Below are 21986 nucleotides of genomic sequence, written 5' to 3' on the forward strand. Positions count from 1 at the left end.
ACACTTCAAATATGTTACAGTTTTATTTGTCATTTATACCTCAATGAAACTGAAAAAAGAAAAGGTACATTTCTTGTAGACGACACACACACTCAAAGTAAATAGAATTTAAAATTCCTTTACTCATTCACGGTGACCCCAAGTCAAGTGCTTAGTGGCCACTCGTGCCAGTGGCTCCTGTGTCGGGCAGTGCGGGAGTAGACATGTCCATTATCACAGAAAGTTCTAATTGGATAGCACTGTTAGGAAATAAGCTTTCCTTTCATGAGAAGTTGTTTTTGAGAATTTGATAAAAATAAGCAAATATTGTTAGTTTTAATTAATAGGGAAAATTTAAGCTGATCATGTTTTATTTTTGTGCTCTCTGATTCAAAATATATTGGTACTTGCTGATGTATCTGATTATATGAAAGTGGGCACAGTTTCCTTTCAGCCAAAATTATAGTTAATATTACCTAAAATGAAAATTTCCTTTTTATGTGAAATGGAAGGAATCCTGGAAATACAAATATAGGCAGATTGTTTTTACTGGGAGAATTGTGTTGATTCTTTGAGGGATGTCATAAAATGCATTGAGCACAGATGAATCCTGTTTATGCACTGCTGTGTTTTGCCTTGCAGATATTTTTTTTGATTGTCTTCATGTGTATAACCTTACTGATCGCCAGCCTCATCTGCCTTACTCTACCAGGTATGAGGTTATCCTAGCTCTCCGCTAATGACATCATGAAAAGATGCTTTGTTTTAAAAGGGTATGTCTTGCTGACATGTGATCTTTCATCACATATAAACTTGAAGAAGTTATCCCCTCGTTTTTATTGAATATGGGATACTGTCCTATATAGGGCTCTACATTTCATTGGAGCAGAGGGGGACAGAGTCAATATATAATTTATGATTCATTTTTGGAAGTAAAGTACTTGTGGTCACTCATTTTATATGGACATTTTCTTATTGCAGTATGGGTTCTCAAAAAGTCATCTGTGTGGCTTAAGTCATTTATTTCAAGCCAGTGTTTTGATGTTAATTATGCTTGCCTTCATTGTGTAATTATCTTTCCAATCCGCTGCATGCTGTTGCTGGAGACCTTTATGAAGCCAGGCTGTTTCCCTTTATCACCTGGTGATCATAAATACTAATCACTAGATTTCAGCTAAACAGAGTTTCTTCATCTAACAAGTAAGAAGCTGTCGATGAATATAGTAGTTTGTCATCTTCTGCAGAGGTCAGGGGTAATTGGGGGTGGAGTCCAAAGCCAGTGACAAAGTGTCAGAAACAGCTTGCTGCCCCCCCGGCCTCCTTAGTTAGTGTTTCTAGCAAGCCAGAAAATTCTGAATCATACTGATATGTTAGCCACTTAAATAATCATTAAGTGGAAGATAATTTTCAGGTCTTATCAAGCCTGTACATGTTATTGAGTTAGTGTCTTGATTATAGCACTAACTCAGTATAACTTTATAAATCAAATTTGTATTAAATACTTGAGTTTTCCCATGAGGGCTAAGGCTGGGGAAGAGCAACTAGTTAATTTAATTTCAAGTGAGGTTTCTTAAAAAAAAAAAAGAATATTTTCTAATTTGTTGTGATTCACCTTAAACTGGTAAAAATAAAGTTGTTTTGTTTTGTTTTTCACTGTTTCTGCACAATGATTTTTGACCGTTAGAACTTTGCTCTTAAGTTCACTACTCAGACCTCAGCTGTTAAAATGACAAAGTCTAGTTAACCATTGGGTGCAGTGTAGTAAACATATTGTTGAGAAACTTAGTTTTTGAACTTTGGACAGCTTTACATTTGTGGTTTTTATGTTCCATTTTCATGTTTTTATCAGAAATATTAAAAAGTTAACAAAAGAAGGAAACTTAGTTTTAGTGCTTGAATTTGGCAATACAAGTACTTTAATTTCATTAAAGATCGTTAAGTAAGTATTTCCCTGTTAATCCAGTCCCAGCATCTAGTGGAAGGAAGGAATGCAGTTATGTTTAATCAAAGAAATGCTTTTGTCATAGTACACATTTAAGGTGGTGAGGATGCTGTTTTCCCCATAGGTTACTTTCTTGTAGCTGCATTTTAGCTAACATTAAGTTACTGCAAACTAGAAACTAACCCTGACCTCTCAAAAACACTTTAGAAGTATGTGAAGTATGGAATGAAAAGCAGCCTTTAAATTTTCTTTTTTTCTATTTTATTTTTGGCTGCGTTGCGTCTTCATTGCTGCGCACAGGCTTTTCTCTGGTTGTGGCGAGGGGGGGGGCTTCTCTTCGTTGCGATGCGCGGGCTGCTAATTGCAGTGGCCTCTCTTGTTGCAAAGCACGGGCTCCAGTAGTTGTGGTGCACGGGCTTAGTTGCTCCACGGCATGTGGGATCTTCCCGGACCAGGGCTCGAACCCATGTCCCCTGCATTAGCAGGCGGATTCCCAACCACTGCGCCACCAGGGAAGCCCTAAATTTTTTTTTTTTTTTCTTTCCTAAATTTTTTAAAACCAACCAAAAAAGAACAACAAAAAACCTTGGAGTAGAAATATGTATATATAGAATGCTAGACATTTTTACCGAATTATCAGTGATATTTTGATATCTTTAACATGCACGTGTGTTTATTTCATGTAGATAAATACTTACATGTATTTGTCTTCAGAAAATGAGTTATCTTCATATCCAAGCTGTTTGTGAGATTGCAAAGAAGTCTGTAACGTTATCAGCATTGTGGCTTGTAAACGTGACTGTTGAGGTGGTTTAGTTTGACTGGAGGCAATGTGGGTCAGTGGTCAAGAGCATGAGCTCTGTCATGTAGACATGAGTTCACATTTCAGCCTCCACCCTTGTGTGACCTTGGTTGGGCAAGGTTCTGTTGCTGAGCCTTGGTTTCTTAGTCTTCAGAGTGGAGGCTATTGCTGCTTGCAGGGTTGTTGGGAGGATTAATGAGAAAATGTATGGAACACGTTCAGCACAGCCACTAGCTCCTTTTAGACATTCAAAGATAACAGATAAGTACTGTATTAAGGAGAAAAAGACACCGGAAATGGGGTCTTCCTCTTTTCTCCAGCCTTATTAAGATAAGTAACCATGTAAAGAAAGTTACTATATAAATGATCTTGCCTGATAGTTAGATTTTTGTGGGTACATTGTGGAGTTTATTTGTAATAACTCTTTGTGTGAGGCAGTCCCTTAGACAACTTTCACATGTTTCCTAAGTTTTATTATATTTAGATCTTAATTTTTTTCCTAAGAAAATTAGTGTGGTATTCTTTGTTAATGTGCCCACTTCTGATTAAAATAAACTTAGTTTTCTATCTTAATGAATGACCCAATTGAAAGAAAGTTACTCTAAATTATTTGTAATATTCCTAAATGTTAAAAGTATTGACAGCACAAATAATAGAAAGTAAATTTTCCATTTTTGCCCTGTTATGTGCATAATGATTTCATTTGATGATACAGACAATAAAAATAACACCCCCCTCAAGTCATTTCAGTCCCCAAAGAACAAGTAATTGGCCTGGCAAGTCAGAATGCATGTCACAGGAGAGCTCATCCCCAGTGACTTACTGTGGTCTGGTTGTATCTTAGTCAAATAATTACATTCTTTTGAATTTGGGGGGTTTTGTTTTTATTTTGTTTGTTTGCTTTTTACAAAGACACTGATATATCAAAATGTGATGTCTTTTTAATAATCACTTAAAATGACTGAAATTTTTGAAAATACTAGTAGTATGACATTGACATCAAGATTAGAGTTCTCTTTACATGACTGCATGTCTCATATATCAGCTTTTCTATTTTCAGTATTTGCTGGCCGTTGGTTAATGTCATTTTGGACGGGGACTGCCAAAATCCATGAGCTCTACACAGCTGCTTGTGGTCTCTATGTTTGCTGGCTAACCATCAGGGCGGTGACAGTGCTGGTGGCATGGATGCCACAGGGACGCAGAGTGATCTTCCAGAAGGTTAAGGAGTGGTCCCTTATGGTAGGTTTTTCTAATAAAGACTGATCTTGTCTGACAGGAGTAGTGAATATTTTTCCAGTAATTTCTTTTAATCTTTTCACTTTTGTTTCTTCACTGTGTTGATAGGGTCAAGAGAGTTGATTTTTTTGAATTAGAAAAGAGTATTCATTTAAGACAGTAGTTTTCTGGTTCATTCTGAGAAACCTAGTCAGATGTATTTGAGGGTTAAAAGAAACTCATGCTATTAAATGATCCAGTAAGACCCTTGAGTAATAAGATATTCTGTAGAATTTAGAATCAATTTGTTTAAGTAGAAATTTCCTATAATGCTATTTTTTCTAAAATCTGATTGAAAAAAAAATTTTTAATACATAAACTCTTGACTTCAGGGTTAAGTCAGTGTTTTTCATATAAATGGGATTCCTTTAATTATAGTCTATTGTTATTCAAGAATGTCCTGGCTAGTGTGAAAGTATAGTAAGTAATGGGAATTATTACTCTCAATAAAGAACTTAATTGTCACAAAGGTGGGGAAAAAATGTCACTGTAAGATGATTGTCCAGGTGTGGTAATTTACTGATTGATCATAACGTTGGCTATGACTGGTAAATATGTTTAGCTCACTGCTTTATGCCTTTTCATTTGTATAGTCAACTCTGGTTTTGTATCTGAATTTATATCTTGATTTCACTGAAAGTTTAATAGCTGTTTAATATTAGTGTTGAAAGAAAAACATAGGAGATTCATTGTATATTAAGAATGGAGGGATTTGATTGCTGTGTGATCCATAAGGTGAGACACTTACCTATATTTAAAATACAGAAACTAACTAGTACCACTTTTCATTTGATATTCTTCCATATCATATTGCCATGTAAAGAAGTAGGTACTGCGTCTTAATGCACACCATTTTAATCTCTTGCTGTTGAAATGGATGTACTCACTGAGGCTACCTTAAGAAAAAGGGACATCAAGGCCACTTTAAAAACTGATTTCTTTGTCAGGATTTCGTAGTGGCTCTTGCATGGTATCTCTTCTCTTTGTGTCTACTTTATTTTCATTTTGCCACTTTGTCCAAATTCTAGAGCTGTGTTAATAGAGCAGCCCTGTGGCTAATGGCTACCATATTGCACAACACAGATACAGGGCATTTCTGTCATCATAGTAAGTTCTGTTGGACTGAGCTGTTCTCAGGGGAGCTAATTTGATCAGCTTGGTTAATTACCTTAACTGGGGTTATGCAGAGCCCTTCAACTATACCAGTCCACCTCAGGGGTTACAGGTCAGCCGTGGGTGGACCACCACCGGGTCAGGGGCCTGGGACAACCAGTAGCTTTTCATGGACAAACAAAGGCCTACTCGTGAGACTGAGACTGAGAAAAACAGCAAAGCCACCTGATTAATATATGTAATAAAACCAATTTCTATAATTTTGTAGCAACAATGCATAGTAATCTCATGTTTTTGTTATAGCTTGAGTTTTTATAGTTACACATTCAAATTTCATTTAAACATGTAACATAAAATATAAGCTGTTTAAGGTATATATTCGTTCTGTTAGGCATCAGGTCAAAGAAGAAGAGTAAATTTCCACGTGAGATAAAGAGCTTGGCTTAAAAGTCATAGAGTCTCTACTGACAAGGCTTTTCATTTCCTGATAGATAATGAAGACCGTGATAGTTGCAGTGCTGCTGGCTGGAGTCGTCCCGCTTCTTCTGGGGCTTCTGTTTGAGCTGGTTATTGTTGCCCCCCTGAGGGTTCCTTTGGATCAGACTCCTCTTTTTTACCCATGGCAGGTGAGTGTGTGTCTTCTGCTCATGATATTTCTTTATGTATTTGGAATCAGAAAAGTTCTTAATTGTTTAAAGTGATTTTAAGCAGTTTGTTTAGGAAGACTCCTTAATTTTTTCTATTGTAGGAACTCTTATAAAATCGATTAGATAATGCATTTTAGCTTCTGAAATATGCAGGTCATGCAACACCTTTAAAATACCTTGCTTTATAGGTTTAAAATGTCACTGTAGGCTTCACCAGTATTTAAAGATACAAACTAACGTGTTGAACTTTTCACTTTTAGTTAGGGTGAGATATCTTGCTCCTTTTGGCTTTGAGACTTGAAGCAATAACTTACCCTTTTGAAAAATTACAGCATTTTTTCCTACAAAGTCACAGGCTTATTAAAAAGAGCATTCTGAGGGAACCTATGCAGGTCACACCAAAGGCCTTAAAATGCTCATGGAAAAAGAAATTTAACTTTTCTGTCATACTTAGATCCTGAAGTTAATGTCATAGACCTCAAGTTTTTAAGAGGTATTAGGGGAAAGAGCTAGGTATTGACTTCAGTCATTCAAAGGCTTTTCTGCCTTGTTTTAAAAATCTCCTTTTAGTAGATTATGATGAATTTTTCAGAAGTGAAAATTATCCTCTACTTTCCAGATGAAGAACCCCCATAAACTTCATCTAACAGCAAATATTTACTTGAATGCTTTAATGTACATCCAAACCCTGTACTGTATAACTGAGATGGAAATGAGGCTAATGTAGGAACTTCTCAGGGACCTTAAAGGCTGGTGGGAAAGATGGTAGACTGTGCTGTGATTGGGGCAAGCACGAGGAGTGCAGCATCATGTGGGAGAGGTATTTACCCAGCTTAGGGGGCTTCAGGTACGGTCTTCTGTAGGAGATAATGTCTAGGACAGCATAATAGAGTGCAGAGGAGTGGGTGAGAAAGGAAGAAGTGTACTCCAGGAGGGAGCGAGTGGGCAGACCTTGAAGTGAGACAGAGCATACGATATAGGGGACCTCCTCTCATCCGGTGTGCTCATAGATTAGAATCAGAGTGAAAGGGAGCAAGAAAGGGAAATGGTTAAGCATATATGATGCCTTTCTGTAGGAGCTGCATTGCAGTGTAGTCTAATAGCATCAGTGATTGAAGTAAGGCTAATTTTTCACAGAATAATGCCAGCAATAAAGGTAGAAGAATTAACAGAATTAATTAGGAAAGTTACTGTTTTGCAATAATTAACAAAATAATTGATTCTAAGGATTGTCAGTGGATTCTGAACCCATCAGGTGAAAGTTGATGGGTCTTTAGCTACTGTGCTGCGATAGCAAGTTACCTTGCAGCTCCAGCTTACTGGCATAAAACAACCATTTATTTTGTCCACAGAGTCTGTGGATCAGATATTAAGACAGGGTATATTGGCTTGTGTCTGTTTCATGTTATCTGGGGTCTCATCTGGGAAGGCTCAGTGGCTGAGTGTGATTTGACAGCCTTATTAGCTGGCATCATTTGGAGATGTCATCAGTCATGTGTGAGGGTTGGTGCTGGTTATTGGTTGCACCTTATCTGGGCTATTGGCTGGAGCCCCTGGATGTACTTGAGCTTTTTTACAGCTTGGTAGCCTCAAGGCACTTGGGCTTCTTAGAAATAAGGCAGACGCTGCATCACTTTTTATGACCTCTTCTCAGAAGTCCTGCAGCATTGCTCTTCACTACGTTCTGCTGGGTATGAGCAAGTCACAGTTTGGCCTGGATTTAAGGGAAGGGGATGTAGACCCCTACCACTCCATGGGAGAGGGATTTGCAGTCATGTTTTGATGCCACTACAATGCAGAAGTGGTTGTTTGCATGGTGACAAATTGTCACCTTACAGATTACTTGCTACCTCAAAGGGAAACACAACTTGATAGGGGAGGGGTCAGGCAGATGCTACCGTAACCCAAGTGATCACTGCAGATGTGGCAAACAGATGGTATATGCCTCCTGAGGTTGTGCAGTACGCGGCACTGAAAAAGAGCAAAACAGCCCCTGAGGTCCAGGAGCTAGGCCTCCTGCTGAATGTGAACAATTGACGGAACGTCAGCATCACACAAGGCCACACTCTGTGACCATGATGGATCAAGACAAACTCAAGACCCCTCTATAATCATGTCTGAACGCAGGCAAAACATGAGTATTGACCAAACCACAAAAATGCCCAAACATGCCAGTACCCTGGCTGACATGATTGGCTGCTCCTTTGTTTCCAACTACAGTTTGATCAGCCTCAGCCTGTCCCTTCTTCTGGATAAGATTTATTAAGATACCCAAATATAGATTACCTGTACTTTCTAAATAGCATCTGGAATAGAGCAAAGCCCTGCTTCCTTAAATCCTCCCCAAATCACCGCACACAAGCCAGGAAACTGTAATAAGCCTTTTCTAACACTTGTACTGAGGGCTCCAACTTCCCCATGCTGTTTGTTCTCCCTCACTGCATTGAGTGTTGATGCAGCTTGTTCACTTACACTTGTGTTCCTGGTGGTCTTGACGGTGCCCAACATTGTGACCTTGGAGAATTATTTGAAATTATTCAGTTTTAAGAGTGCTTATATGTTATGACCCATCAGCTTTCACTTTTCAGAATATCCTGCAAAGAAACATTTACATGTGTGCAGGAGACATGAACAGGGTTGTTCTGCTATTATATAATTTTTTACCATGTCAGAAAAGTTAGAAGCAACCCAGATGTCCATCAATAGAGAATGACTAAATAAAATGTGATATCTTTGCTTTTGAATCCAGTGCAGCAATTAAAAAGAAGGAAGTAGAGCTGTGTGTTTCTTTGCTTGTTTGTATTTTTGTTTTGCTATATGTTTTGATACAGATAGCTCTCAGACGTGTTTTTGAGTAGGGGAAAAACACAAGTTGCAAACAGAGTGTGCAGCATGGTATCCTTAATATTCTGGATAAAATCCCAAAGTTTGAGAGAACAACTTGCTTTTTGTCCATCCCTGACTCTAAGCTGCTTGCCTTTCCTGCGTCAAGTGACTACAGACCTCTGGGAGGCTGGGCTCTTCTTTAATTCTAGCAGAGGAGCTAGTGTGGCATGTCTTTTTTTGTGGGAAAGGACTGGAAAGCAGTGGATCTTGAACGAGCTGGAACCTCAGTGATCTGTGGACCTCCTCAGGCGAACATTAACCTCACTTGGTGCCTTCTGGACTCCCAAAGGCCAAGAGAAAGCTGAGTTGGTGGGTTGAATCTTCCCTGCTTGTGAGCCTGGAAGGATAGAGAAAAAGCAAGGAGGCTTTCTCCATGTTCTTATTTGGGAATTGTTGGCTTGCTATAAACAGAGGTCTAACAGGCTAAAAGATCCTTTTGCAGCCCTTTAGGATATTCTCAATCTGAGCCTCAAACCACATTGAGCCAACAGAGAAAAATAACACATGTTTTATGTAAGGGGGCCCAGCAGCCACAGAAAGGAAGGCCAGGCAGAACCATCAGAACACGTGCCCGGTGACGGAGAACGGCTTGCAGAGCCGTGAGCATCCAAATAGAAGAATAAAAACACAGGGGTATGTGGGCATGCACGCACAACAGCAGCCATAAAACAGAGTGAAATCGTCGGGATGTTACATAGCGTGGATTTCAGACAAATTCAGTAAATGAATTACAAGATGTGGCTAGTTAGATTGGAGGCCCGGAAGACTGATGCACAGAGCAAAACTGAAGAATAGGAAATTGAGGGGAAAGGAAGAGTCTTGGAAAACATGAGGCAACACTGAAACAAAAGTAGTCAGAGACAACATTGAAACAAAAATAGGAGACATTTTTAACTGAATTGAAGAAAGAACTGATCTGTAGGTTGAAGGACCTCATCAGGTTTGGTGAAAAGAAAACTGATGAGAAAAACACATATTTGGGCACATCTTGGTAAAATTTCTGAATTAAATCACAAGCTTCAAAAAAAAGCATACTGGCAGTGGACTTTGTAGCACTGAAACCATAAGGTAGAAGGACATTTAGAGACCACTGAGATAAAAGGGACAAAACCCAACCTTCTTATACCTAGAAAAAAATGTCATTCAGCCATTCGTCTGTCAGGATGAAGAGTGATGTTTGAGGTTATGCAAGAATTCAGTGCATGCATCAGCCTCCCACCCTATTTGAAGATGTTTTGGAAGACCAACCAACCAAACCAGAAAATCGGAACAGAACAGTATGAGCAAAATCCATATAAAACTGATACTACATATTTCCTATGGGACATACATGTATAGACATAGATCGGTGCATAAGGAAACAAACGTGGAAGGTACATACCAAATGTTAGCAGTGGTTATTGCTGGGAAGGGATCAGGATTTGGGCTGGTGGTCACAGAGGACTCCGGCCTTCTCTGGAAAGGTTTCAGTTTAATGTAAGAATAGATACAAATGTCACTTGATACTTTTAAAACATACATGTATATATATTTTTTAAGATAAACAGAACAGGTTATGAAGGACCTTGTTTGCCGTGTTCAGGGTTGTAAGCAGGGAGGTCTCCTTAAATGATCTGACTTGCACTTTAAGAGATTACTTGGGCAGTGGGAGTGGTGATCCCTTCGGCCGCCTGGTGGGTAGCAGGGTGGGCAGGCCAGAGGCACGGTGAGGAGCTTGGTGTGACTGGGGAGGTCCTAGTAACAGCTCAGCAGAACTGCGAATGCATCCGGCTAGAAGCGCTCTGAACCTTCAGGAGCCCAAACCAGTAACAGCCCAAGGACGGTTTGATGAAATAAAATCAAGGCACTATTTTATTTATTTGCTTGTTGAGATCTCCATTAAACATTTTTCTTAGTTCTCTTGGGAAAATAATGTAGATTTTTTTTTTTGGAAAGACACAAGAATGAGTTTTGATAGAAACATTGAACTTGAGATGTTGGGGGAGAAATTCCCTGGATTTTCCAGCGTATTTACTCTTCTGTAAAATTGTTACTAATCCAACAGAACTTTTGTTTTGAAGTTAATAATGCAAGAAAATTGTATAGCCTCTGTGCTGGGTTTATTGCTAAAAACAAACAAAAATCTGTTAAATGATTTTTATTACCCTAGGACTGGGCACTTGGAGTCCTGCATGCCAAAATCATTGCAGCTATAACATTGATGGGTCCTCAGTGGTGGCTGAAAACTGTAATTGAGCAGGTAAGCAAGTTCGGCTTATGGGACTCTTATTTTCCACGTTCCCACTTTTCTAAGTTTTATACGTTTTCTTTAATGAGCATATGTAACTTTTTTTTTTTTTTAAGGAGAAAGGCAGTTTACTCTTATCACCATGAATTTTCATCACCTACTCTTAAAACTTCCCTTATCTGAAAGTTAACCAGTAGCTTAAAGTACCTAGAACCCTGACTAAAGTAAAGGCAAAATTTAGCATATGTGCTTTTTTTTAGAGGAGTTCTGATGAAGGCTTGGTAGTTGGTTTTGTAAGCCTGTAGTAAGGAAAAGAGTTTGTTGTTCAAGGCAATAAATAAAGAAAATGGCAGGAAAAAATAGATTTAAAAAAGCAGAGCTCTTTGGGAATATTTTTAGCTACGTACACCTAAGACAGTTTTGTGTTATGGAGCTATCACAAAATTTGGTCATTGAGGTGATAACCTTGAAAAAGATAGATGGTGCTTCTGTACTTTGATAATAAGGCTAGGAAGTAGGATAATTCATTTTAGGAAGATTTCTTCCAAAGTAACCAACATAGTAGATTTTGGTACTTTTAAGTTTTAGTTACCTAGAGAATGGACTTATGGACAGCCCTCTTGTCCTTAGGGCAGCATCAAATTAATAAGGTGTTACAGTTTTGTAGCACTGAAGGTATACCTCCTTTTGATGTACAGGAAATAAAGACAGTAGTTCTCAGCCCAGTATGCACAAGAAGCTCATCCAAAAATTTCTGTACCTGGAGATTTGTGAGGGTGGGGAGAGCCAGGGAATTGGTGTGTGTTTGCATGCATCTCTCAAGTGCGGGCTGCGTGGCAGCATGTGCGTTCACGATAGGAGTACAGACCAGTCCAGCCTGGAGTTTCCAGGTGAGACTCTGACCCTTGTGGAGAATCAGCATGTAGTTACAGCTGGGGGCTGTGAAACACTGTTGATCTCTATAATATTTTGCTCTCTGATGCATTCTTTCTCATACACTTGTCTAAGTTTAAGTAAAATGATTGAGAAACACCAGGATGCCTTGCTGCATTAATTTAAATGCATTTGGGTTAAAAGGATTTTGGGGGGTCAGAAGGGGACCTGTGGAGCAGTAAGCCTGTTTGTCATTCACATTGAAATGCTCTGGCCCACTTCCGAGGGACCCAGGGATTGGAGTTGCACCACACTGTGTGACTGTGGGCCAGGAGAGGTTGAAGTGCTGGGGGAAAAACACAAACAACGCTCTGCTGTTTTGTCTCCTTCTGTATACCATCTTTATTTTCCATTATTCCCAAGATTTCCCCACTTCCATCAATTCTTTCCTCTGCAATACTATCCCGTAGAACTTTGTAGATGAGATGAAATATTTTAGAAATTCTTGAATTAAAAAAAAAAAATTCACTGTAGAATTCTTTCATACTAAATTGTTCCATAAAATACCTTTCGATTTGTTGAAATTTGATTTATACAGGCTTTTTAGAAACATGCTTCCTGTTTATAATGTATTCTTTTTTTTTTTTTTTTTTTTTTTTTTTTAAAGATTTATTTATTTTTATTGATTAATTGATTGATTGATTGCTATGTTGGGTCTTCGTTTCTGTGCTAGGGCTTTCTCTAGTTGTGGCAAGCGGGGGCCACTCTTCATCACGGTGCGCGGGCCTCTCACTGTCACGGCCTCTCTTGTTGCGGAGCACAGGCTCCAGACGCGCAGGCTCAGTAATTGTGGCTCACGGGCCCAGCCGCTCCGCGGCATGTGGGATCTTCCCAGACCAGGGCTCGAACCCGTGTCCCCTGCATTAGCAGGCAGATTCTCAACCACTGCGCCACCAGGGAAGCCCTATAATGTATTCTTATATTCAGATAAAATGAATGCAATCTTGAGTAGTAACACAGGTCACTCTTACACAATTTATGAATGAAGTTACTTCAAGTTATGTAGTCTTCAACTAATATTATTGGATGCCATCTGGTATCGTATAGCACAAGGCCAGTGTAATTATTATTCTAGATTAGCATCTTATTATTTTATCTCTTAGCAGAGTTAACTGCAAAGTGTAAGGAACACCATACTTATGTTTGTGTTCCAGAATTTGCCTTGACTTCTGAAAAAATAACAAGTTTGAACCTTTTGGGCTGGTAGATCCAGCTCCCTGTGCTTGAATTCAGCAGAGATTGCTCTATTAACCTGGAGAAATTTGTCTTGTATCCTTATTCTCATTTTTTACCCCTATGTTTCAGGTTTACGCAAATGGCATCCGGAACATTGACCTTCAGTATATCATTCGGAAACTGGCAGCGCCAGTGATCTCTGTGCTCTTGCTTTCCCTGTGTGTACCTTATGTCATCGCGTCCGGCGTCGTTCCTTTACTTGGTGGGTAATGCTGGCTGAGAGCTTGAGAGAGCACCTTTATTCACATCATTACATTCTTGTCACTTACGGTATCAGAGGTTGCCTGGCTCCAAATGCTTTATTGTAAATATAAATGCAGCTAAAACAATGATTTTAAAAGACTGTTTTTCTTAGATTTCACTAGTTAGGGCAAGATGAGGATCATAAAACGCTTTGGTACAGTATTTTTCCCTAGGCAGGTGAGAAAGTATTGACATTTAAAAAATGTCCTTTAGCGTAAAAGAAAAACCAAAGAGGAGATGCTAATTTGTGACACTTTAACATCTAGACATTATCAGCTATGTACTGAAGAATTCTCACACGACCTTAAAGCCAGCAATATGTTCAGAATTATAAGCACAGAGTTTTCCCCTCCAAATCTTTTGCTTCTGTTGAATTCCTTCTGTCAGTTACCAGCATTATCATCCAACAAGTTGTATAAGTCAGAAGCCTTGAAGGTCATCCGTGTCACCTGAGGCTCTCTGCTTTTCATACTCAGCTGGGTTCCAGGTCCCTCTTATCTGACCTCTGGAACCCATTCTCTCATCTTGGGAGCCCTTGCCCGCAGCTCACGTTGAGATGAACCTCAGCTCTCACCTTAACCTCAACCTCAGCAGCCTCTTGTCTGGTTTCCTTGTTTTGAACTCTCCACCGCTAATGCATTCTCCACACTGCGGCCACAGTGACCTTTCGGAAGAATAAATCTCGCTGTTCTCACCTTTGTGGTGAACATCCTTTTGTTGGTTCCTGTGTGCCTTGAGAACACAGTCCAGCTCCTGGGGTAGCTCGCAAGGCTCCTCCTCTAGCTGGGACTGGCTCCAGCTTGACTGCACTCCTCGCCTCACTCCATTCGTACAGGATGAGTTTCCGTTAAGCGCCCCTCCCCTCTTCTTAGGAAAAGGACATACTTTCACTTCACTGTCATCCTTTATACACTTAGAGTTTTTCTTTTTTGGTTTTCCAGGTGTTACTGCGGAAATGCAAAATTTGGTCCACCGGCGGATTTATCCATTTTTACTGATGGTCGTGGTGTTGATGGGAATCTTGTCCTTCCAGGTCCGCCAGTTTAAGCGCCTTTATGAACATATTAAAAATGACAAGTAAGTCTAGCTTCATTTGTCTAGCTGCTTTTTGTTAAGATGTTTCATTTCTTAATTGTTGTGTCTAATGTGATAAATCACAGGAGGGAAAAGTGCTCAGATTCTGGATGTATTTTGAGGTAGAATTGACAGGATTTGCTAACAGATTGGATGTAGAATGTGAAAAAGGGGGTTATCAGGACTTGGTTGGGTCAAGCAACTGGAAATATGGAGTTGTCATTTATGGAGATGAAAAAGACTGGGAGAAACCGGTTTGGGGAGGAAGAGTTTTTAATGTCCATTTGACATAATTTTCAGTCTGTTTTCAAATGTTTTGGTCTGACAATATATTAAATAGTTTTAGATAAAAATAAGAAGCCTGCTTTAGGAATTAGCAGTGCCTGCCTAAGCCCTTCTTGCAGCCAAGGGCCATTGGGTTACTCTGACCATTGCTGAGAGGAGCTGTGAGGTTACTGCAGAAGCGTTGTGGTGCCCTCTGTTTTGAGGAAAGTCTGCGACCTGACCTCTGAGAGACTGAGAACAGCCAAGGGAAGCACCTTCTGGGGTAGCAGCCCCTTGACGCTCCTCCATGTCCTCATGGAAGGCTGAGTCCTCTTCCGCTTTAATGGCGCCTCGCAGAGGAAGTAAGTTTGTAACTACCCATCCTGGTTTGCCCGGGAGAGTCCCAGTTTACACAGGCTGCCTGCGTGTCGTTGCTAACAGTGCCCCCTTTTACTCGTGAGTGCCGGCTTTGGGCGACAGATTATACAGTCACCTCGTTTACTCTGAGGGCTCTGGAAGAGTAATATTTTTAAGAATGAAATTTACAGAGTGTTCAGTCAGGGCTTCTCCAAAGCACTTACTGATGGTAATAAACACTAGAATGCTTAGGCAGGCAGAGTATTAAGTTCTGTCAACCACGAAAGAATGGGGAGGGGCTTTCAGCGATGAAAGTCAGTTTCCCTCACTTTGCTTGTTTTGGCGGCGCAGTCAGTCCGGCAACAGCGCAAAAGAGACACACCCTCGGGAGCTGCCTGCAGCCCAGTGCACGCTATTGTCTTTCCCCACCGTTGCTTCGTGCAGAAAACCCTTGAACTTGGGCTCGACAGGGGGCATGTCTTGTTCACCGTTATACATCCACAGCATATCTGCCATGGGGCTTGATCCCGAGGAGGTGCCGAGTGTGCGTGTGTGCGTGTGCGCTGGGGGCACGAGAGGCTGCTGGGGTACTAGAACTGGCTATGGGTTCAGAGTCTCGTTTTTCTGCCCCTGAGTTACTTTTCAGTCTGGGGCAAGTTTACCTTGCTTTTCTCTCTGTGCTTGATATCTTGATGTGGTTTGTGATTACGTGTGTGTCAGGTAGTGCCATGTGTATTATCATGTCAGGTATTGCTCAGTTGTCATTGTTCAAAGCGTTTACAGAATCCTCACAAGTTGAAAAAACACCGGTTGGTTGGGGGACAGTGGGATAAGGAATGATTAACTTCAGGAGGAGAATCAGGAAGACAGAAAGACAAGGGATGAAACTGAGAGCTCGTGATGAAGAAGCAGTAGGGTTAGTGGAATGTTTTAAGAAGTGAAATGTTAAGCTACTTGGCGTAAACTGCCAGAGTACCTCATGAGACCTGTATGTCGACAGAAAAGTGATAGATGGAAGTCAGGGTGGAGGAAATCACGGTGAAAAATAAAAGTTGCCACACGGAGCCCTCCACACATGCCAGGCCTTTGTTACCGAGACTTTTGCCTGCTTTCTGTTTCTTACAGCAATCATAGGACTGTTGTTCTCATTTTATTGAAGAGCAAACTGGGCCTCAGAGACCCCAGCTCCCTGGCAGCCCTGTCACATGCTGGCCTCACTCTCCTCCTCTTACTCAGATGTGTAAAGTCCTGCTGGGCACGTCTTGGTCTGCACTGCTGCCCCAAGTGGGTCCCCATGCCCGCTTGAAACCGTCGCCCACACCGCCCCCGCCCCCCGCAGCTTGTTGCCGGCAGCGTTGTCGCCCACTGTTCCCCCGGGTCAGCCTCCGGGCCCTTCCCCCGCGGTCAGCGCGGCCCAGCACTGCTGCTCCCCCAGCTCCTGCTGGCGTCACGGGGACGCCGTGTCCTGGTGGAGGACCTCCCGCGCTGTTGTCCCATCCACAGGCACTTCTGTCTCCATTTCTGCAGTTCTGCTCCCTTTACCATCACCTCTCATAGGTTAGGAACACTTAATACTCTTTCTTGGACCATAACCTCCTACCTTCTGTCAGTCACTTGCATACAGACATTTCTGTGCCATCTCCCTTTGACCTCCTTGAAATCTTTGTCCTTTGATTTCTCCTTTTCTTTAGAACTAGAGCTTTTCAGGTTTTACTCTCCTCCCTACCCAGCTTTCTGATTATCATATTTCCAGTCCATTTCTTCAGATCTGTCCGCTTACCTGATTTGTAAAATATGATCCATAACAGATAAATCCCCTGAATAAGTTTACTCTACCTTACCTGCCTCTGGCCTCCAAGAGTCAGTTTACGAGGGCCCCTCACCTGTGGACCAGAGCCTGTACTCCACTGCACAGCATCTGAGGCCTTCTGACCTGTGCTGCTCTCATGTCTTCCCATAAACCCGTACCTTTGCTATGAGATGCCTGCTTTTGTGCTGTTTGCCGGTATTCATTCTAGACTCCCGTTCCACCTACCTACCTATTGAAGGGTTTTAAGTGGGAGTGAAGTGATCTGATTTACATTTTTAAAAATGTATCACTGGCTGCTCTAAGGAAGAATGTTTTAGTAAGTAAGATCACATAAGAGAGTAACCACCCTGTTTTTAACAACCTAGGTACCTTGTGGGCCAACGCCTCGTGAACTATGAACGGAAATCTGGCAAACAAGGCACGTCGCCGCCGCCTCCACAGTCGTCCCAAGAATAAAGTGGTTGTCTCAACTGCCTTGACCTTCCCCTGCCTTTACGTGTCCTTTTTTGTGGACTTCTCTCTTTGGAGATTTTCCCCAGTGATCTCTCAGCGTTGTTTTTAAGTTAAGGGTGTTTGACTTGGGTTTTCAGCATTCAACAAGCAGCAGTGCGAGGCTCTGCTGCCCTTCCTGCATCTTCTGACACCATTGCTGTCTGAGGTCTGTGTATGTGTAAATAGAAGCTCCTGGATACCCTGAAACCTTGGATTAAACAGAATGTGCATTGTACATCTTCAAACAAAATGTATATTAATTTATTAAATCTAGTTGTCACTTTATTTTGGACCTGCTGTGATCCTGACGAGAAATGTGCCACAGAGCCGTAGTGCAGAGGCAAGACTTTCTAATGACGTCTTCTGGAAGGCACTGTCCTGGTGTTCCTAGCAGTCCTTTTTAAGTGAACTGTACATTCTGTCTTGGCTGTTCAGACCTTACCAAGAACGTAAAAGGAAACAAGTAGAAATCAACAGTGGAGTGTCTGTTGTAAGAAAACATGAACTTGTGCTTCACTGTCAATCGTTTTTGGAAGTTATTTTGTATAACACCAAAGCTGTTGTACATTTTCTACTGCTTGATTTTTTTTCATGTGTCTGTGTTTGTAATATTGTATAGTATCTTGTGCTAGGTCAGGAAATTATTTTTAATTTTGATAATTTAATATTCCTAGTGATCAGCATTGGGAGTTGGGTTTTTGTGCTTGTTAGGGGCATGTCTATACTTAGAGAAAAGAAAAAGTCCAAAAGAAGATTTTTCCTCCAGCCCCCTTTTCCCACACACAGCTGTCTTTTCGTCAGCAGTGGCCAAAAGTCATGCAAGATCATAAATCTTAGAGAATAACATCACCAGTGATACTGCATCTTCCCGGAATAAGGACATACTGAAATGTTTGTCAAATGTAGATGGGGTTTGTGGTCTTAGATTGACAGCATTAGAGAAGACGGGTTAGAACCCCTGGTCCTGCTGGTTAGTGCATCATTGGGTGAGGATTAGGGGCAGTGCATTTCTCCAGAGTTTCCAAAGCTTTTTGTTTACAGAATAAAACTATAAATAAAACCAACTTGATTTTATTTCACCAGAAGGAAGCTGGCTGAGCTGGCCTTTTAACATAGGAGTACAGAATGTATTTCATTGGAAACATGCTGTAAAATCTCAGAAAGCAGAACACTTAGAAACTTGGTTTTCTTTTATAACCAAAGCTTCAAGTTAGAAGTTTAGAGAAATAGAATGGTTGGGCACGTGATCCAAGTGTTTAATGGTGATGGTATATTGTAAGGGTAGTGTTTGTTTTTGAATGATAACTTAGTTCTCAGAGAAAATGGACAGCATAGATCTTAAGAAACCATAAAAGAATTTCCATATAGTATTAAAACCCATAGGCTTAAATCTGAGGATTTTTAAAATATGAGAGTCAGCCAAACATAAGTTACCAAAATCAAAAGCAACACGTTCTGGTTGTTTTATATTTCAACAGTTTTTCCTGAAGTGGTAAGTAAGTACTTTAAAACATCAGTATCAAAAAAAAAAAAAAAAGCTCGACATAGGATTCAGTGTTAACAGTTTTTGGCACTTTGTAGTAGCCCTTTCTCATATTTGAAATAAGGTCTTTGCTAGCCCTACCTTTACTTAGAAATTTAGTCCTACTGTAAAAATTAGCATTTTAAACATAATGCCACCTGTCATGGTGTATGTCTATATCAATTGTTCTCTTTGGGAGAAAAATATTATGAAATTGGGCATATAACTTGATCGTGTTAATTTAAGTTTCTTTTTTAATTTTTCAGATAATTTGTAGATCTTGATATAAAATTACTGGAACACATTTATCTGTTTTACCAGAAAGAGATCTAGGCAGGTATCACAAAAGATTAAAATTGTTACTCTACAAAATTTTAAGTGAACCTTATCAGATATTTTGTAAAAAAAACAAAACAAAAAACAACATATAATATACGTGTGTGTGTGTGTGTATATATATATATATGAATGGCCAAAAAGTTGCCCTCCATTTCACTGGCAGATAACTTTATCTTGTCTTACTTAAGGATTTCCCCTGGTTTTTCAGTTGTGCTTTGTCCTGTTTTTTTCAATAAGGTGAATACTTTCATAAGGAAAGCATTTGCTGGCATACTATTTACTTGGGTAGCATCAAGATTTTATTATTAACCAACAGTCTTATAAATATTTAAAACTTCTAGTTCAGAAAGTGCTAGTATTGCTGCCCTTCTTCATGTAGAATTAAAAAATAGTGTAGTTTTGCTTCATTTTACATTGGGCTAAGACTGTCTTCAAGGAAGTTAATTAGGAAAGAAGACCTTTTTGCTTTATTTTTACTATTTATAAATTGAAGACAAATCAACATTTGGGGTTAGTTTTACATGACCAGTTATCAAATGGTCATAGTATGAAGTATGCAGTTGTTCATTATTAGCAAATTCTGTTTGATTTTTAAACTATTAAGTACTAATAGTTGAGATGAAAACTGAAGAAAAATGCCAATGTGAAGTTTGTGTATAGCTAGCCTTAAAGAAGCTCCATGTTTTTAGGTGATTTTTTTTCCTGTTAGTTCTCTGGAGAAACAGTGGAGATTGGACATCTCAATTCCAGATGTAAATGAAAAGTAATTTTTATTTCAACATTTAATATAACTGTTATTACTGTGGATTCTTGTCTTGTGTTTTTTCTTTCCCTTATTCAAGTAATAGAGAAGAACTTTTTCTCAAATGATCTTAGATGATATGTCCTTTCTGTATTGGCAAAATGCTACTATTAAAGTGTAATTCTTGAATTTAGGTTGAATTGATGACTTTTAAGACAAAACAGTGAAGCACTGGACATTTCTACATTGTATTGCGTTTGGAAACACACACACACACACACTCAACTCACCCACTCACTCACTCTGAAGAATGTTGTACCAGTATAAGAACACTGGCACTTTTTTAAACGTTGCAAGTGAGCTGCTTACTCTCATTTTCAGGATTGAGTATTTTAAGCTCTCTACTTACTGTGATAAGTTTTTTATATTGTAAAATTAAATGATTAAAATACTCCTTTAGAATGTTACCTATCAGTTGCCATCAAGAAGAAAACAAATGTCTTACCACAAAGGTATTACTGGAAGCCTCACTTGTGGAGATGCTCTAACTTCCTTGTATCTACTTAATTAACGTGCCCCTCAGTCACATGTTTTCCTTTCAGTCCATTACTGCCCTGTGTCATTTTTTTAATCAATACAACAGCCATCACGAGTAAGGGCTTCTTTCAGGTAATCCCCAACAATATCTTTAGCATTTAATACAACATAAAGATAAGACAGGATACATCTGTTTTCATTCCCATCTATTTTGTATGAGTGCCTCATTTTGTAGTCATGAAATTAATATAGTAACTTAAATGAAAATGTAATGACCATAAGGCCTAGAAATGACTGTTGTAGAAGCTCAATAAATAGAACATTTACTTAGTTGGGATGTTAGTTTTCTATTAAACACCTTAGATCCCCAGACCAACTTTATGTGTATATATTCTAAAGTGCTCCCTTTTTTATGTGGTTGGTTGTTGCCTTCTGAGTTGAGAGAAAAAATGAATAAAAACGTTAGTTGTAGCCTAGTTTTTTTGGTTTGTTTATTTTTGCTTTGTTGCAAGATTGCTTCAGAATTATGAAATGTGCATTATTAGTTGGCATAGGCAGATAATCCAGATTGTTAAAAGTATAATTATGGAAGAAAAAACTCAAGTTACATATGATTATAGCCCCTCCATTCTAAGTAGGAACTTGAAAGTATAGTTGCAGAAGACGCACCTTCCCCCTCTCTCCCTCCATTGTGGTTACAGCCCATCCTCACTGGGAAGAGCGAAGCCCTTCTTGTGCCACAGGCAGTATGCCACCCAGCTCTGCGCCTCCACTGCAAGATCTGAGCATAAAGTTTCACCAGGTTGTCTTTTAGATGGAGATTTGGATAGAGTAAAAGTCCACTTCACATACTGATCATATGTATCAGAGAAGAAGGAAAGGATTGCTTGAGGTTTTTAAAGTGCCCTTTGTGAAGAGATCCTTTTGTTTCTAATTTTTGTTTATAGGTTCAACGCTTTTTCTGTGATTTTTTAAAAGTCAAGTGCATTTTTATTTATTTCAAATGCAGTGGTGGTAGGTGAAATGCTATTTGATCCATAGGGCATGTGTAACCTGTGAAGTTGAACTTTATAGCAAAGGAAATTGTACGGTGAATCTCAGAAAGTGGCCATGAATTCCCTCCTCCCACCGTGCAGTTTGCAGCCAGTCTTGTTGGGAACAGAGCCAACATCACGAGTGAAATGAGGGTCTGAGGAGGTGATTTCCCCCCAGCCCCATCCTCATTTTTTTTGGTGTCTCTTTTGTTTCCAGCACTGTACTTGGTACTGTAGTAGAATGAGGTATGGGGTTTGCCTTCAGGGAGCCCAGGTGGAATGGAAAAGAACAGAAAAATGAGCAAAAGCTTCCACTGTAGGTATGAGTAAAATGCCACAAGGAACACAGAGAAAGGACCCACTTTGGGCGAGTCTGTGATGACCTGGTGGTGCTCAAGTCCTGTTCTGTGTATCCAGGCACCCCTCGCACACACCCACACCACAGTTCCTCTTTCACCCTCTTGCAGTCTACTTCTGCTCAGTCCCACACGGCACTACAACTGTCCGTATGTCAACAGCAGTAACCCAC

General features: G+C 40.0%; 1 protein-coding gene across 1 annotated transcript in view; it reads left to right on the forward strand.

Moving 5' to 3' along the window:
• The window catches only part of MARCHF6 (membrane associated ring-CH-type finger 6), a 76487-nt gene extending 56538 nt beyond the window's left edge, over positions 1-19949 (forward strand). Inside the window, exons 20-26 of the mRNA XM_057539722.1 lie at positions 622-691; positions 3784-3965; positions 5606-5740; positions 10797-10886; positions 13113-13245; positions 14228-14363; positions 17157-19949. Of these exons, the coding sequence (XP_057395705.1) occupies positions 622-691; positions 3784-3965; positions 5606-5740; positions 10797-10886; positions 13113-13245; positions 14228-14363; positions 17157-17247 (837 nt within the window). The 3' untranslated portion in view covers positions 17248-19949. The remainder of the gene's footprint in view (positions 1-621; positions 692-3783; positions 3966-5605; positions 5741-10796; positions 10887-13112; positions 13246-14227; positions 14364-17156) is intronic.
• The last annotated feature ends 2037 nt before the right edge of the window (positions 19950-21986 follow it).

This window comes from Balaenoptera acutorostrata, chromosome 2 (assembly GCF_949987535.1).
Source record: "Balaenoptera acutorostrata chromosome 2, mBalAcu1.1, whole genome shotgun sequence".
Classification (NCBI taxonomy): domain Eukaryota; kingdom Metazoa; phylum Chordata; class Mammalia; order Artiodactyla; family Balaenopteridae; genus Balaenoptera; species Balaenoptera acutorostrata.